This window comes from Oncorhynchus clarkii, chromosome 1 (assembly GCF_045791955.1).
Source record: "Oncorhynchus clarkii lewisi isolate Uvic-CL-2024 chromosome 1, UVic_Ocla_1.0, whole genome shotgun sequence".
Classification (NCBI taxonomy): Eukaryota; Metazoa; Chordata; class Actinopteri; order Salmoniformes; family Salmonidae; genus Oncorhynchus; species Oncorhynchus clarkii.
In genome coordinates this window covers 84,892,468-84,909,784 of record NC_092147.1, presented here as the reverse complement: position 1 = coordinate 84,909,784, position 17,317 = coordinate 84,892,468, and the positions used below count along the sequence as shown (strand labels likewise).

General features: G+C 44.1%; 1 protein-coding gene across 1 annotated transcript; it reads left to right on the top strand.

Annotated features, from left to right (window-relative positions):
- The first annotated feature begins 1,151 nt into the window (after positions 1 to 1,151).
- Positions 1,152 to 6,460, top strand: LOC139410070 (uncharacterized). Its single transcript, XM_071155543.1, has 3 exons — positions 1,152 to 1,532; positions 4,564 to 5,599; positions 6,226 to 6,460. The coding sequence occupies exons 1-3, from the start codon at positions 1,152 to 1,154 to the stop codon at positions 6,456 to 6,458; spliced, it is 1,650 nt and encodes a 549-aa protein (XP_071011644.1). The 3' UTR covers positions 6,459 to 6,460.
- Positions 6,461 to 17,317: the final 10,857 nt, after the last annotated feature.

The window sequence follows — 17,317 nt, the reverse complement described above, 5'->3', positions numbered from 1 at the left end:
GGACTGTATACATTTTTAAAACCCTTTTATTGACATGACAGTATCTCCATTCTAGCCGACACAGTGAGTTTGGGATCTGTACTAATGGTCCACTCAGTCTTATCTGTTTAACTCCGTATGAAATGATTTCAAATAGTATTTGAACCCAGGTCTGAAGATCACACAGATCACTAGCCAGAGGGAACAAGAAGCATCGTGTGTGTGTGCGTGTGCACACCAGCCTCAGCGGGGTGATAGAAACCTTAAACATCCCTTTTCCAGGGATACAGTATCTTCAACCTATCACCCCCATTTTTTTTCTTGTGTATTACTTTATATGACCAGTATATAACTGTATCAGAGGAGGCTGGTGGGAGGAGTTTTAGGAGGATGGGCTTATTGTAATGGCTGGAATGGAATAAATGGAACAGTATTAATCACATGGAAACCACATGTTGGACTCAGTTCTATTGATTCCTCCTATAGCACCTCCCACCAGCCTCCTCTGAACTGCATTATTAAGGAAGAGCTTGCAATCACTGTTTACACCTGCTGCATCCTGCTGTATACTGCTGTATCCTGCTGCATCCTGCTGTATCCTGCTGCATCCTGCTGTATCCTGCTGCATCCTGCTGTATACTGCTGCATCCTGCTGTATCCTGCTGTATCCTGCTGCATCCTGCTGCATCCTGCTGCATCCTGCAGTACGTGAATAAACTCTGATTTGATTTGTTTTCCTTTTCTTCCCTCCAGACTCCCAGCAGCTCTCTCTTCCTCTCTCTGAAAAGGAGGTTCCTCCTGAACAGCAGCACTGTGAGCAGGAGAGTAGCCCCCGTCAGTGGCAGGAGGACCCAGAGCCCACACAGATTAAAGAGGAACAGGAGGAAGTCAGGACCAGTCAAGAGGAGGACCAGCCTCAAGGGCTGGAACCTGATACCAAAGACATCTTAATCCCTGCCTGTGTGAAAAGTGACTATGAACAGAACCCACCTCTGCCCTCACATCTTGACCAAACCTTGGAGAACAGAGAGAGGGACTCTCTACCCACCAACACAACTGAACAGATCAAAACAGAACCTGATGGAGAGGATTACATCATATCAGAACCAACCAGGGACTCTCAGCTCCTCTCTGAAGCCCAGGTAGGAAACATAGAAGAACGTGTTGATGGGATGGAGAGACCCATTCCCCCTCCCTTCTCTCCAGACTCCCAGCAGCCCTCTCTCCCTGTCTCTAAAGAGGAGGTTCCCCCAGAGCAGCAGGAGAGAAGCCCCAGGCTGGGTCTAGAGGACCCAGAGCCCACAAAACAAGAGGAACTCTGGACGAATCAGGAGGAACAGCAGCTGGAATCTGACAGCAGAGTATCAGAACCAACCAGTGACTCTCAGCTCCTCTCTGCAGTAAATGCAGACTGTTCTGCAGCTCAGAGTGAAAACAGAGTATCAGAACCAACCAGTGACTCTCAGCTCCTCTCTGCAGTAAATCCAGACTGTTCTGCAGCTCAGAGTGAAAACGGTAAAGTTCATCAGAGTCCCAGCACTTCTTCAGAACAAGTAAGATTATATTTAATTTAATGTATTAATATACATGTAGAACAGCACAAAAAGGCAGCATTTAATTGTAGCGAAAACAGCCAAATGATTACATGAGATTCTGAAAGCAATTTCTTTACAGAAAATGAATACTAAAAAAAAAAATATGAACATGAATATATACATTTTAAATATAAAGTATATGGACAATTCCAGCATTATGGACATTACATTTGCAAGCAAAATCACAACCTTAATATCTCACACTCACAGAATGGACAAAGTAAATAGATTGATGTGTGTCTATAGTACTCCTTGGGTGAACCCAAAACAGACTTCTAAATCCTGTCAAGTTGGACAAATTAATGAAATGTATGTCAAAACAAAGAAATCAATGATTGCAAAGTGAAACAAACCATACAACTCTATGCACAAGGACGACTTTTTGTAGATGCGAATTCTGGTAACAGAATGACGGGCACCAACGGCACCAACCGTCATTCTGTTACCAGACTTTCTATCTGCACTGGGCTTCCAGTACATGTGTTTTTGTAAAATATTCTGTGGAAATTGTTCAAAGTTGTCCTTGTGCATACAGTCGTTGTACGGTTTGTTTCACCTTGCAATCATTGGTTTTTTGTTTGACATACATTATATATCCAAAAGTATGTGGACACCCCTTTAAATTAGTGGCTTCGGGCTATTTCGGCTACACCCGTTGCTGACAGGTGTGTAAAATTGAGCACACCGCCATGCAATCTCCATAGACAAACATTGGCAGTGGAATGGCCTTACTGAAGAGCTTAGTGACTTTCAACGTGGCACCGTCATAGGATGCCACATTTCCAACAAGTCGGTTTGTCAAATTTTTGCCCTGCTAGATCTGCCTGGGCAACTGCAAGTGCGGTTATTGTGAAGTGGAAACGTCAAGGAGTAACAACGGCTCAGTCACAAAGTGGTAGGCCACACAAGCTCACAGAACAGGACCGCCAAGTGCTGAAGCACGTAGAGCTTAAGAATCGCCTGTCCTCGGTTGCAACACTCACTACAGAGTTCCAAACTGCCTCTGGCAGCAATGTCAGCACAATTAACTGTTCATCGGAGCTTCATTGAAATGAGTCTCCACGGCCGAGCAGCTGCACACAAGCCTAACATCACCATCTGGTGTAAAGCTCGCCACCACTGGACTCTGGAGCAGTGGAAACACGTTCTCTGGAGTGATGAATCACACTTCACCATCTGGCTGTGCAATGGACAAATCTGGGTTTGACGGATGACCGGATAACGCTACCTGTCTGAGTGCATAATGCCAACTGTAAAGTTTGGTGGAGGAGGAATAATGGTCTGGGGCTGTTTTTCATGGTTCAGGCCCAATAGTTCCAGTGAAGGGAAATCTTAATGCTACATCATACATTGACATTCTAGTCATGTGCCTTTTTACTGAGGAGTGGCATCCGTCTGGCCACTCTACCATAAAGGCCTGATTGGTGTAGTGCTGCAGAGATGATTGTCCTTCTGGAAGATTCTCCCATCTCCACAGAGGACCTCTAGAGCTCTGTCAGAGTGACCATCGGGTTCTTGGTCACCTCCCTGACCAAGGCCTTTGTCCCCTGATTGCTCAGTCGGGTGGCCAGCTCTAGGAAGAGTCTTGGTGCTTCCAAACTTCTTCCATTTAAGGATGATGGAGGCCACTGTGTTTTTGGGGACCTTCAATACTGCAGAAATGTTTTGGTACCCTTACCCAGCTCTCTGCCTCGACACAATCCTGTTTCTGAGCTCTACGGACAATTCCTTCGACCTCATGGCTTGGTTTTTGCTCTGCCAATTTTGAGTTTCATAGCAAAGGGTCTGAATACTTAAGGTATGTTTTATTTTTTATACAGTTACATTTCTAAACCTGTTTTTGCTTTGTCATTATGGGGTATTGTGATGTCATTATGGGGTATTGTGATGTCATTATGGGGTATTGTGATGTCATTATGGGGTATTGTGATGTCATTATGGGGTATTGTGATGTCATTATGGGGTATTGTGATGTCATTATGGGGTATTGTGATGTCATTATGGGTTATTGTGATGTCATTATGGGGTATTGTGATGTCATTATGGGTTATTGTGATGTCATTATGGGGTATTGTGATGTCATTATGGGGTATTGTGATGTCATTATGGGGTATTGTGATGTCATTATGGGGTATTGTGATGTCATTATGGGGTGTTGTGATGTCATTATGGGGTATTGTGATGTCATTATGGGTTATTGTGATGTCATTATGGGGTATTGTGATGTCATTATGGGGTGTTGTGATGTCATTATGGGGTGTTGTGATGTCATTATGGGGTATTGTGATGTCATTATGGGGTGTTGTGATGTCATTATGGGGTATTGTGATGTCATTATGGGTTATTGTGATGTCATTATGGGGTATTGTGATGTCATTATGGGTTATTGTGATGTCATTATGGGGTGTTGTGATGTCATTATGGGGTATTGTGATGTCATTATGGGTTATTGTGATGTCATTATGGGGTATTGTGATGTCATTATGGGGTATTGTGATGTCATTATGGGGTATTGTGATGTCATTATGGGGTATTGTGATGTCATTATGGGGTATTGTGATGTCATTATGGGGTATTGTGATGTCATTATGGGGTATTGTGATGTCATTATGGGGTATTGTGATGTCATTATGGGGTGTTGTGATTTCATTATGGGGTGTTGTGATGTCATTATGGGGTGTTGTGATGTCATTATGGGGTATTGCGATGTCATTATGGGGTATTGCGATGTCATTATGGGGTATTGTGATGTCATTATGGGGTATTGTGTGTAGATTGATGAGGGGAAAAAGGTATTTTACCAATTTTAAAATAAGGCTGTAACGCAAAAAAAAATTGGAGAAAAGTCAAGGTGTCTGAATACTTTCCGAATGCACTGTACAATGTTTAATATGATAACTCTACGAACAAATCTACGTTCCAAAACGGGATCTCTGCTGTCCAAGAGATTTCATATTACATTCATCTCTCCTTTTTGTTCCCCTCTTAGGGTTCTAGTAACGTGGAATCAAATGAAGCATCTAGTTTCTCTACCTGGAGTGAGGAAAACATCTCCGTAACAGACAGTAACTCTTCAGACAGGAGCTCCTGCACTAAAGAAGACTCTGAGGCACGTAAACCAGCGAAGAGAACATGCCATTCTAGTGGTGTGGTGAATGAACCATCTGATTTGTCTAACTTATGTGATGAAAACAACCCGGGGACTGAGATCAGCCCTTCAGACGGCAACAAAGACATGAACATCCAAACAGACTCTGGGGCTCATAATCCAGCTAAGAGGATATGTCAGAGGGTGCATGATGTTGCCGTAGCAAGACGTGGGAGTGGAGAGATGGCCTCCTGTTCCCGTCCCAAAGTGTCAGGATCCACTCGATGTTACACCCACTGCTTGCACTGTCAAGGTCTGTACATTCGAAAGTCACTACGGAAGCATGTCAGATACTGCCCTCTGAACCCCAAAGCTGAAGAACCAAAACCTGGACCAAAGATGAGGATTCAGTCAGCAATGGCGTTTAAGATGCGTCCTCAACCCGACTACGTCAGCACAGGTCTTTGGAAGATAGTTTGTGGTATGAACTCCGACCGAGTTTCATTTGTGGTTAGAAATGACAAATGTATCCTCCTCATGGGAGAGGAGCTGTACAACCAACTACAGCCAGATGACAGAAGAAACCGATACATTCAACGAAGAATGAGAGAAGTGGCAAGACTCCTCATCACGGCCAGGACGTGTACACCTCTGATGTGCTTTGAGGACTTGGTCATACCTAGTAATTTACCTCACGTCATCACGGCAGTGAGAGCTGTTGCTGGCTACAACGAGGAGAACAAAACGTACGACCGCCCGACCCTGGCTGTTCAAATGGGATACAACTTAATGAACATTGGCAGCGCTGTGGAATCCTGTGCACTGACGTCAGGACGACACAAAGTCGCGGAGTCTGCTGGCAAATTCAAAAGTTTCAAGTGGAATGAGGTTGTTTTGGCTGGAGCACTGTCCACTCTCAGTGAATCCCAAAATAAATGTAAGTCAAATGTCACACCTTGTAGGTCAGGCTAGCTCTCCAAGTGGATGGTTTGTTACACCTTGTAGTCAGGCTAGCTCTCCAAGTGGATGGTTTGTTACACCTTGTAGGTCAGGCTAGCTCTCCAAGTGGATGGTTTGTTACACCTTGTAGGTCAGGCTAGCTCTCCAAGTGGATGGTTTATACACCTTGTAGGTCAGGCTAGCTCTCCAAGTGGATGGTTTGTTACACCTTGTAGGTCAGGCTAGCTCTCCAAGTGGATGGTTTGTTACACCTTGTAGGTCAGGCTAGCTCTCCAAGTGGATGGTTTGTTACACCTTGTAGGTCAGGCTAGCTCTCCAAGTGGATGGTTTGTTACACCTTGTAGGTCAGGCTAGCTCTCCAAGTGGATGGTTTGCCAGACATCCCTAATAATATTCGCTTTTTTTTTTATACAGGAAATTTGCCTGGAAATGGTCATGTTTATTTAGCCTATTCATTTTTTTTCTCTCCGTCTTTCTCTTGTTGTTTCAGCTGCAACATTGTCAACTCCTGTTGAGCCAAAAAGTGAAATATGAAAATCGTGGTATTATTTTCCATTCGTTGCTGCCATTTTTGCAATCTTTTAAGCAACCTTTTCTCAACAGGCGCCCAGCCGGCCCGTCGCACAGGCGCCCAGCCGGCCCGTCGCACAGGCGCCCATCCGGCCTGTCTCCCAGCTGAGCCGGCGCCCAGCAAACCCGTCGCACAGGCGCACCGCCGACCCGTCGCACAGGCGCCCATCCGGCCTGTTTCCCAGCTGAGCCGGCGCCCAGCAAACCCGTCGCACAGGCGCCCAGCAAACCCAAAGAAACACTGTGAGATTAAAGTGGATTGTTGATGAGGGAGCAGCAGTAGAGAAACACATGATGCCGTTCATAACGAGTGGCCAAGTTCCTGGAAAGAGGGACTGCCTCAAATGCTTCCAGTCAGAACCTGTGGCGCTCAAAAGCAGAAACTGTTCGGGCATTAAGTTCTATGCAACTAGAATCAAACAGAGACAGAGTACTGCAGCAAACTTGGGAGACCGCGGCCCTGACGGGTACTTCAAATCAGGTCCAGAGACTGTCAACGCAACACCTTAGCCATTGCGTTTCCCAGTCAGACTTCGAACCAGCCAGGGATTTGAACCAGCGACTGTGTGTGTGGTGGTGGGGGGTTACAGGTACCAATATTTAAATTCATATTCTGTTCCTATATTTTATATTCATTAGTTCACACATTGTACCTGTGGGTTGCCACTAAAAACATTTGAAGAAGAAATGAACTTCGCCATTTCCTGGTTGGTAAAATTCTAACGGTAAACCTAATTTCAGTTTGTGACAAAACCAGCAAGTATAGTGTAGACTACAGGATCATTGTACCGTCTAAACCGCTGTGAAATATATTTTCCATAAACAAAAATATTGTATTTTTTCGTCTGTTTTGAAGCTGGTGTACGAAACTTAAGAACGGGAAGCATAGAAATAGGGCACATAGAACAGATCTACCGGCTTCCTAGACTTGCTTTCAGTGAGAGTGACAGATCTATAACTGTAAGTAGAGACGGAGTCCTCCATCGGGATCTTGAGAGGCAGTAGGGCTTATTTGGTTTCGATACATTTTTGTAATTTGAGATTAAACTGAATTGTTATCTATGATCTTCAATGCATTTGGGAGCAATAGAGAGACATTGTCTAGATATAGTACAATATCGTCTGCGTATTGGTGTTATTTTATTTGATTGATGAATGGCCTGGGCCAGGGGGTTCCCATGGATAATAAAATAACAAAGGAGAAATTGATCGCCTTGTCTGCTGCTTCTAGTGATTCTGAACAGAGCACATATTGCCTGTTATAACTATGGCTGAGGGGATTGGCATATTAATTAAATTAGAGACATTTTTCAAGACCGACCAGAGATCTAGCCATTCTAGTTGAGTAAAAGCTTTTTCTGTATGGAGAGATGAAACAGCCCAAGGACCTTTTGATTCTGATGAAGCATCGAAGATATGGAATAGTCGACGGATCTAATCCGAGGATAAATATATATCTACTTTTTTTATAAACCCGCTTCGGTCCTTGTGGACCAATTTGGATACGTAAGTCTTGAGACGGGATGACAATTTTAGTAGGCAGTTTTAATATCTGTGTTTATCGAAGATAGGGGGCGATAGAGTACACTGGGTGACATCCTTTCTTTATTTTTGTAAAGGTGAAATTAGTGCTCTATTTACATTTCTCCAAAATGAACCTTTGTGTGAACAGCTGTGTTAATCATTTAGAGCAATAGTGGACCTAATTGAGACCAGCGACATTGGTTGGTTCCAGGCCTGTCTCTCTAACGCGAGGCTACCTGATACCCCTAAGGACATGTTACATAAACTCAATCTATTTTCAGATCAAACTACTGTATTTTCCTGTATTAATGTTACTATTGAATGATTATCATTGTGAAATATTCTGCTTTGTTGTACATTTCCACTTTTATGGATTGAATTGGGCAGGATGCATTCCTTTCTCTAATATGTTATAGCGATTCCAATATCAGATTTAATGCCAGAGATTGTCACGTTGCTACTTAAAGCCCCATGCAGTATTTAAAAATATATATTTAAATCATCACTGTATGATTACTAAATCACTGTTTATTTCAGTAAAATAACACCATATTTTTAAAAAATGATTTATTTCCCTGAGCCTCCTTTTTGCCATTGAAATGCTCAGTCTGGGTGTGGTGATACAAAGGTAAATATATTTACATACACAGCCCTGATTGGCGGACAGGCTCGTCTAGACTAGAGCCGGGGTGCTCAAACCTGTGGGGTTGGTGAAATATGATCTGAGTGGTGGGCCATGGGCGGAGTAAATAGATATGGTCTATTTAGAAATATAATATGTAAACAATAACTTTTTATGGTCTTGAAGCAATATCTTTTTTTTTTAAGCAATCATAGAATTAGTGGCCCTAACTTGACACCTAACAACATGTTATCATTCATTACCTTATTACCTAGAGGGGACCCTAATGCTGCGTTTAGACGAGAGACACAAAAATTGTTGTCATAGTGGCATAGCAGTCTCCAGCCGCTGCCTCAGGGTCCTCTCCCTGGCCCACAGCCCTCTCCGTGATGCCTCCAGCTCCAGTCTGTCTAATTGGGACTGCTCCCAAAGCCACCTTCTCCTGCTCGTTCTTCTTCTCCCTCATCCTCCTCAGTCTCCCCTCCTCCTGCTCCTCATTCTCCTTCTCCCTCACCGCGCTCCTCTCCCTTGGGATCCCTCCATTCTCCCTGAACAGAATTCCCACCAAGCTGCTGGGAACGTGGAGTGAATCGAGATCAGCCTCCTGTCCCGAGCTCCTCTGGTCCTCCATGGAAGGCCTGGTTCCTTCAGGGGTGCGGGGGCCCGGGTTCCCCAGCCCGGGATTCTCCAGGTGGGTTAGGAAGGCCCGGTGCTCCCCTCCACCATTCCCTGCCCGCCTCGGGCTGTCCTTCAGGGGGCACAGGCGGGAAAGGATGGGGGGCAAACAAGTCTGGTTCTGGAGCTGGGTGAACAACAGTCACAACAGCAGGTGTTGATAAATACTGGACTTGTGTTGCTGGCTGGTGTTCGGCACGAAACAGAAGAAACGGTAGAGGGGAGGAACTATCTGAACTTGTCCAATAGGAAACGGTTTTCTGTGAAACGTTTTGCTACGGTGTGACCTAATGAACATGGGTTCTGGTGAGAGTAGCCTGAGGGTGAATCCTCAAAACATCAGAGTGTCGATCGTAGAATGTGTGAATTGTGACACGTAACCACCTCTGTTCTCCTGTCCAAGTACCCCACTGTCTAGGAATGTGGTACTTAGTCAAATAAAGAAGGAAAAGTCTAACTTTGGGATATGGTGATTAGAGCTGAAACTATTGGCATAAAAAAAAACATTTTATACAGTGTTGCCACAACTCTCTCACACTAACTTAACGAGCACTTGGATCACAAGTGGGCACAATCAGAGACACAAATGCAATGTTTATTCATCATATATTCAATGTTTCCATTGAATTGTAATACACTATACAGTATCATCACCATCCTGAGGCTGTCTGCACACATACAGTGCAATTCATTTAGAACACATTATGCATATGTAATGTGATTTAGAACACATTATGCATATGTCATGTGATTTAGAACACATTATGCATATGTAATGCGATTTAGAACACATTATGCATACAGTGGGGCAACAAAGTATTTAGTCAGCCACCAATTGTGCAAGTTCTCCCACTTAAAGATGAGGCCTGTAATTTTCATCATAGGTACACTTCAACTATGACAGACGGGATAAAAAGTCCAGAAAATCACATTGTAGGATTTTTTAATGAATTTATTTGCAAATTATGGTGGAAAATAAGTATTTGGTCACCTACAAACAAGCAAGATTTCTGGCTCTCACAGACCTGTAACTTCTTCTTTAAGAGGCTCCTCTGTCCTCCACTCGTTACCTGTATTAATGGCACCTGTTTGAACTTGTTATCAGTATAAAAGACAGCTGTCCACAACCTCAAACAGTCACACTCCAAACTCCACTATGGCCAAGACCAAAGAGCTGTCAAAGGACACCAGAAACAAAATTGTAGACCTGCACCAGGCTGGGAAGACTGAATCTGCAATAGGTAAGCAGCTTGGTTTGAAGAAATCAACTGTGGGAGCAATTATTAGGAATAATTAGGATAATCTCCCTCGATCTGGGGCTCCACGCAAGATCTCACCCCGTGGGGTCAAAATGATCACAAGAACGGTGAGCAAAAATCCCAGAACCACACGGGGGGACCTAGTGAATGACCTGCAGAGAGCTGGGACCAAAGTAACAAAGCCTACCATCAGCAAGGGCATTGAAGATGAAACGTGGCTGGGTCTTTCAGCATGACAATGATCCCAAACACACCGCCCGGGCAATGAAGGAGTGGCTTCGTAAGAAGTATTTCAAGTTCCTGGAGTGGCCTAGCCAGTCTCCAGATCTCAAACCCATAGAAAATCTTTGGAGGGAGTTGAAAGTCTGTGTTGCCCAGCAACAGCCCCAAAACATTGCTGCTCTAGAGGAGATCTGCATGGAGGAATGGGCCAAAATACCAGCAACAGTTTGTGAAAACCTTGTGAAGACTTACAGAAAACGTTTGACCTCTGTCATTGCCAACAAAGGGTATCACTACCTCCATGTGAGTGACCATGGCCAGAACACAACCCCCCCATCACTACCTCCATGTGAGTGACCATGGCCAGAACACAACCCCCCCATCACTACCTCCATGTGAGTGACCATGGCCAGAACACAACCCCCCCATCACTACCTCCATGTGAGTGACCATGGCCAGAACACAACCCCCCCATCACTACCTCCATGTGAGTGACCATGGCCAGAACACAACCCCCCCATCACTACCTCCATGTGAGTGACCATGGCCAGAACACAACCCCCCCATCACTACCTCCATGTGAGTGACCATGGCCAGAACACAACCCCCCCATCACTACCTCCATGTGAGTGACCATGGCCAGAACACAACCCCCCCATCACTACCTCCATGTGAGTGACCATGGCCAGAACACAACCCCCCCATCACTACCTCCATGTGAGTGACCATGGCCAGAACACAACCCCCCCATCACTACCTCCATGTGAGTGACCATGGCCAGAACACAACCCCCCCATCACTACCTCCATGTGAGTGACCATGGCCAGAACACAACCCCCCCCATCACTACCTCCATGTGAGTGACCATGGCCAGAACACAACCCCCCCATCACTACCTCCATGTGAGTGACCATGGCCAGAACACAACCCCCCCATCACTACCTCCATGTGAGTGACCATGGCCAGAACACAACCCCCCCTGGCCTTTTTATTTATTTATTTTACCTTTATTTAACTAGGCAAGTCAGTTAAGAACAAATTCTTATTTTCAATGATGGCCTATGAACAGTGGGTTAACTGCCTGTTCAGGGGCAGAACGACAGATTTGTACCTTGTCAGCTCAGGGATTTGAACTTGTAACCTTCCGGCTACTGGTCCGCCGCTCTAACCACTAGGCTCCCCTGCCGTCCCTACACTCTAACCACTAGGCTCCCCTGCCGTCCCTACACTCTAACCACTAGGCTACCCTGCCGTCCCTACACTCTAACCACTAGGCTACCCTGCCGTCCCTACACTCTAACCACTAGGCTACCCTGCCGTCCCTACACTCTAACCACTAGGCTACCCTGCCGTCCCTACACTCTAACCACTAGGCTACCCTGCCGTCCCTACACTCTAACCACTAGGCCACCCTGCCGTCCCTACGCTCTAACCACTAGGCTACCCTGCCGCCTTGAGGGACATGTGGAAACCATAAAGCACAACCAGACAGTATATCAACTGTCTGTACTCGTTCATCAACTGTACCCTCACCCAAACCATCACCCTGCCTCAGTGCTTGAGGCGTCACTACAGACACCCTGGTTCGAATCCAGGCTGTATCACAACCGGCCGTGATTGGGAGTCCCATAGGGCGGCGCACAATCGGCCCAACGTCGTCCGGGTTTGGCCGGGGGTAGGCCGTCATTGTAAAATAAGAATTTGTTCTTAACTGACTTGCCTAGTAAAATACAGGTAAAATAAATAACATATCCCTTCCCCCTTCTATTGTTTATTGTCCTGTTTGGATGTTTGTCAATGTGCTGTTGTTGTCTTTGTAAATGGAAAATAAAAAGTATAAATAGGAAAGGAAGAAAGTGCCCGTCTCTCAATAGTGCAAAACGAATAGCCTGTTTTCCACCACAATGGATCTAATGAAGTCAATCAGTCCTCATTTCCTATCTCCTATCCTTCAAAGTAGCTCTTGCACGTAAGGTTTTTGTTTCAAACACTAGTAGGCGCTGTAGGCTTTAATTTGCACAGCAATCTCACCAGTTCACTTCTGAAGACACAAGGTGGCGCTGTTTATAGTTTACTGAGTGAGAGGCGTGTATATACACACCACTACTACACACTGTATGATAGTATTTTCCTCAAAACATTACAATATGGAAACAGTGTGTACTAATACCATACTACTATTAAATAACTCAAATGATTTATGATTTTCAACAATTGAGGATCCCTAACACATCTACTACCATGTAATTTATCACAAACAGCTTCCATATACACTGGTTTGAAAACAACACCACAATAACAACCTGACAAGTGTCAGACACAGACTTTATCGCCCCTCTACTTTGCAGGCTAGTATCAATCTACTTGCTCTCCCAAACCGTGCCAGAGTTCCAATATCTCCACTAGTCTGTATTATATCTAATAACACACTGCACTGGCTGTGCAACAACAACAACAGAAGTCAATATAGGTTTGTTGTGGTGGAACTCCTAGAACACCAGGGTCAGAACCCTATTATGATGTAATGAATAATGTATGTAAATGAGCTGTCCCCAATCACAACCAGACAGAACAAGATTTGACCAGTCTAATCCTGAGTGAGCGGGTTTGGTTGCTCACTTCCAATTCACGCACATGTGTAACAATGAATTCCTGTGCGAGATAGAGAGAGAGAGAGAGAGAGAGAGAGAGACAGAGAGAGAGAGAGACAGAGAGACAGAGAGACAGAGAGAGAGTGAGAGAGAGAGCGAGAGAGAGAGAGAGAGTGAGAGCTGTTGACGGGGAAAGGAGGAAGGGAGGGGCACAAATCACAGGCAGCCTAACCTTTTTTCATTTTCAAATAATACCGCTCTCTCTCTGAAGTCAAAAAGTGACTTTTTTTCTCTGACAGGTTCATTTGAATAGTTTTATTGGGACAAGTCATGACAGGATAGTTAAATTATGCATGCTATAGAAACATAGAATAGAATAGGTACAATATATCTCTATAATATGATGCAAAGCTGAAGAATGGAGTGAAAGGTATGGAGGGACTTTTAAAAGTTCAGTGACAGCTGCAGAGTTCATTGGTCAGTCAATATTTGCAAACATTACTCAGTCAAAATAGTGCACTTATAATACGTTTAGAGGTGGCTATGTCCCTTTTTAAAAGACGAATAGAGGTATATCCCTCTATGTAAACGAAATAACCCTCAAACAAAACCATGAGAGTACGAGAGAAGTCCAGATATTACACACGGGTGTAAAACAACCATCAAACAAAACCATGAGAGTACGAGAGAAGTCCAGATATTACACACGGGTGTAAAAACAACCCTCAAACAAAACCATGAGAGTACGAGAGAAGTCCAGATATTACACACAGGTGTAAAACAACCCTCAAACAAAACCATGAGAGTACGAGAGAAGTCCAGATATTACACACAGGTGTAAAAACAACCCTCAAACAAAACCATGAGAGTACGAGAGAAGTCCAGATATTTCACACAGGTGTAAATCATATGCTGTCTGATTTGTCTGCCAATCTGTTAATATATTATATTCAAATCAGACAAGCTGTCGTTACAAGCGCAGGCTTGTTACTGTGCCTGCAGCTTGTCACGTTAGTAGGATCTGTAGTTCACCTTATTGATTAATGAAGATAATCCATGACAACGTGTTCATGTACACAACAGTCTTCTTCTCTCTGTAGGCCGCCTGATGAAGGCTAGCTAATGATAAACGTCTTGGTTTTGTATCCATAAAGAACAATGTTTCCATCAATTTCAATTGCCTTATAAGTTGTGACGGAATAATACCTGACATATCTGTTCCTCTTATCTAGTCACTGAACCCTTTGCAATGTAAACAACAGAAACTGAACTTATATAGCTTTTATTTAACCAGGTTAGAATCCCTTTGAGAATTAGAAACCTATTTTCTCTTGAGGCAGACCTAAATCTCAGAATCTTATTTCAACAGTCCGTGCACACAGTGCATCCCAAATGGCACCCTATTCCCTTTATAGTGCACTACTGTCAACCAGGGCCCTATATAATGCACTACTGTCAACCATGGCCCTATATAATGCACTACTGTCAACCAGGGCCCTATATAATGCACTACTGTCAACCAGGGCCCTATATAATGCACTACTGTCAACCAGGGCCCTATATAATGCACTACTGTCAACCAGGGCCCTATATAATGCACTACTGTCAACCAGGGCCCTATATAATGCACTACTGTCAACCAGGGCCCTATATAATGCACTACTGTCAACCAGGGCCCTATATAATGCACTGCTGTCAACCAGGGCCCTATATTATGCACTACTTTTGACCAGAGCCCTATGGGACTAGGGTGCCATTTGAGCCGTCCGTTTGTCTACCTGTTAAATTTAAACCTGACGGAGCTGAGATCACTGAGGGAGGTTTGAGCCGTCCGTTTGTCTACCTGTTAAATTTAAACCTGACGGAGCTGAGATCACTGAGGGAGGTTTGAGCCATCCGTTTGTCTACCTGTTAAATTTAAACCTGACGGAGCTGAGATCACTGAGGGAGGTTTGAGCCGTCCGTTTGTCTACCTGTTAAATTTAAACCTGACGGAGCTGAGATCACTGAGGGAGGTTACTCAAACGCTGATTTTTTTTTCTCAAGTTCCTGGAAAGCCGACAGCCCTGTTTGTTTTTCTTTCAAGGTGGAATTTCTTGGAATTTCACATTGACTTCAAGAGAAGGGGAAGATGAGAGAAAATCTAAGCCAGAGGGGACTATACACACTCTTTCAAACATTTACTGAATGACCTGCATGGCTGAGGACTTATCTTGGCTTGTGTGTATATTTCTATATATGGTTTACCTAAATTACTCTTCATTGCTGTTATCTTTCAGGCTTGGCTGTAGTAGGCTAGTGAAGGCATCAAGTTCACACATAGACAGGAAGATAACCATTTTTTTTCTGTGTGTAGCCAGCACATATTGTTAAAATATGCTTAAACCCAAAAAGCTTTGAATGAACAAATATTCTTCAACCCAAAATGCTTTGTAGTATATGGGTGAATTAACTAATATGATTCAACCCAAATAGCTTTGTAGAATACAGGTCAATTAACATTTGACCAAAAAAAAAGAAAAATGTGAACTTCCACTGGACACCTGCTCGTCGAACATCTCATTCTAAAATCATGTGCATTACTATGGAGTTGGTTCTTCCTTTGCTGATATAACATCCTCCACTCTTATGGGAAGGCTTTCCACAAGCTGTGAGTGTTGCAACTGAGGACAGGCAATATTTGTGCGCTACGCCCTTCAGCACTCGGTGGTCCCATAGAACTTGTGTGGCCTACCACTTAGGGCTGAGCCGTTGTTGCTCCTAGACGTTTCCACTTCACAATAACAGCACTTACTTGACACGGGCAGCTCTAGCAGGGCAGAAATTTGTCAAACTGACTTGTTGTCAAGGTTGCATCCTATGACAGTGCCATGTTGAATATCACTGAGCTCTTCAGTACGGGCCATTCTACTGCCAATGTTTGTCAATGGAGATTGCATGGCGGTGTGCTCAACAGGTGTGGCTGAAATAGCAGAATCCACTAATTTGAAGGGGTGTCCACATACTTTTGGTCATGTAGTGTGCATTGTAAAATGGCAATCAAACTTGTGCAGAATAGCATGCAATGACAGTGTGCATGGTCTGCTTAATTGATGACCATGTTTGTTTGTGTGCAAAATTATAGAAAATTAAAACCACACACTGATTATTGCACGTGTGTAATAGCCATGTAATGATTGAAAATCTGTTATTAATGTCTCTCTCTATGATAGCTCAAATCACACTGAGCACATTGAATTTGAGGGTAACAGCGTTGTGTTGCTGGGTAAGGTAGCCTATAGAATAATGGAACGTACGTCCTTCTGAAACCTCGCTCTCAATTATGTTAGCGGATGACTTTACTAGTACGGCTTGCCGACACTAAATCCAGTATTTTTCCATCAAGTGGCACGCTGGGTCACGTGACAGTTAGGGTTTTAAAAAAACGCTGTCATGTTTGCATCCTTTACAGAGAGTAGCAATGATACTACATATTTGTTTAACTCTCCTAAATTGCAATCGGGACTAATGTTACATGGTCTTTGGTGCTAACGTCATGTTCTGAACTGAAGAGGGACACCACATAGCGTGGACATTTCCCTTCCATGTCATTTTTGTAAACTTGTGCAGTGCGCGGATTCATTGTAACCACTCCCACTCGTGGCTGGTGGAAAATTACCAGCAACAGGCTCACGAGTCAGGCGATTGTATTGTGGACTGTATCTCCTTTACCTAATGTAAACACGTTTCCTCTTTGTATCTCGTGTAGGTTGCACAGCACAGACTAGTGAATTGCAATGTCATGATCACAACAAAACAGCGTGATGGTGAGCTGGGTCGATAACGAAATGAAATGCTGTTGATAAGTCACACATCCTTTTGCAATGGATACAGTGTTGGAAAATCATATTTCTCTAAACGTCAATCAAGTCAAGGCTATTGAACAATACTAGCGACACTTCTCAAGTTGCAAAGTGATTGTTGATTGTTAACAAACGCGCACACAATGGCAAAACAATATTGAAAGCACTATTTGCCATTCACGTTGGAGGCATTGAAAAGTCCATTCTGCTTGATCGGAGTCCGCCCTCTTTTTTCTGACCACGGGCGGAGCAGTCGCGTGGGTGCCTGGACGAATTTAAATTGATTGACAACGGAGTTACCCAATAGAGTTTAAGCAACGATGTCCGTAAAAAACAACCCCACCAATGGGAGTGTAAAATGGGCGTGACGTTAGTCCAAACTTTCCGCGG

What these genes read in the sequence shown, in the direction of transcription:
- LOC139410070 (XM_071155543.1), top strand. Translation starts at nt 1,152, where the DNA reads ATGGAGAGACCCATTCCCCCTCCCTTCTCTCCAGACTCCCAGCAGCCC. An exon ending in CCAGCACTTCTTCAGAACAA is followed by an intron (nt 1,533 to 4,563) that starts GTAAGATTATAT and finishes TTCCCCTCTTAG; the next exon opens with GGTTCTAGTAACGTGGAATC. An exon ending in CAGTGAATCCCAAAATAAAT is followed by an intron (nt 5,600 to 6,225) that starts GTAAGTCAAATG and finishes TTTTCTCAACAG; the next exon opens with GCGCCCAGCCGGCCCGTCGC.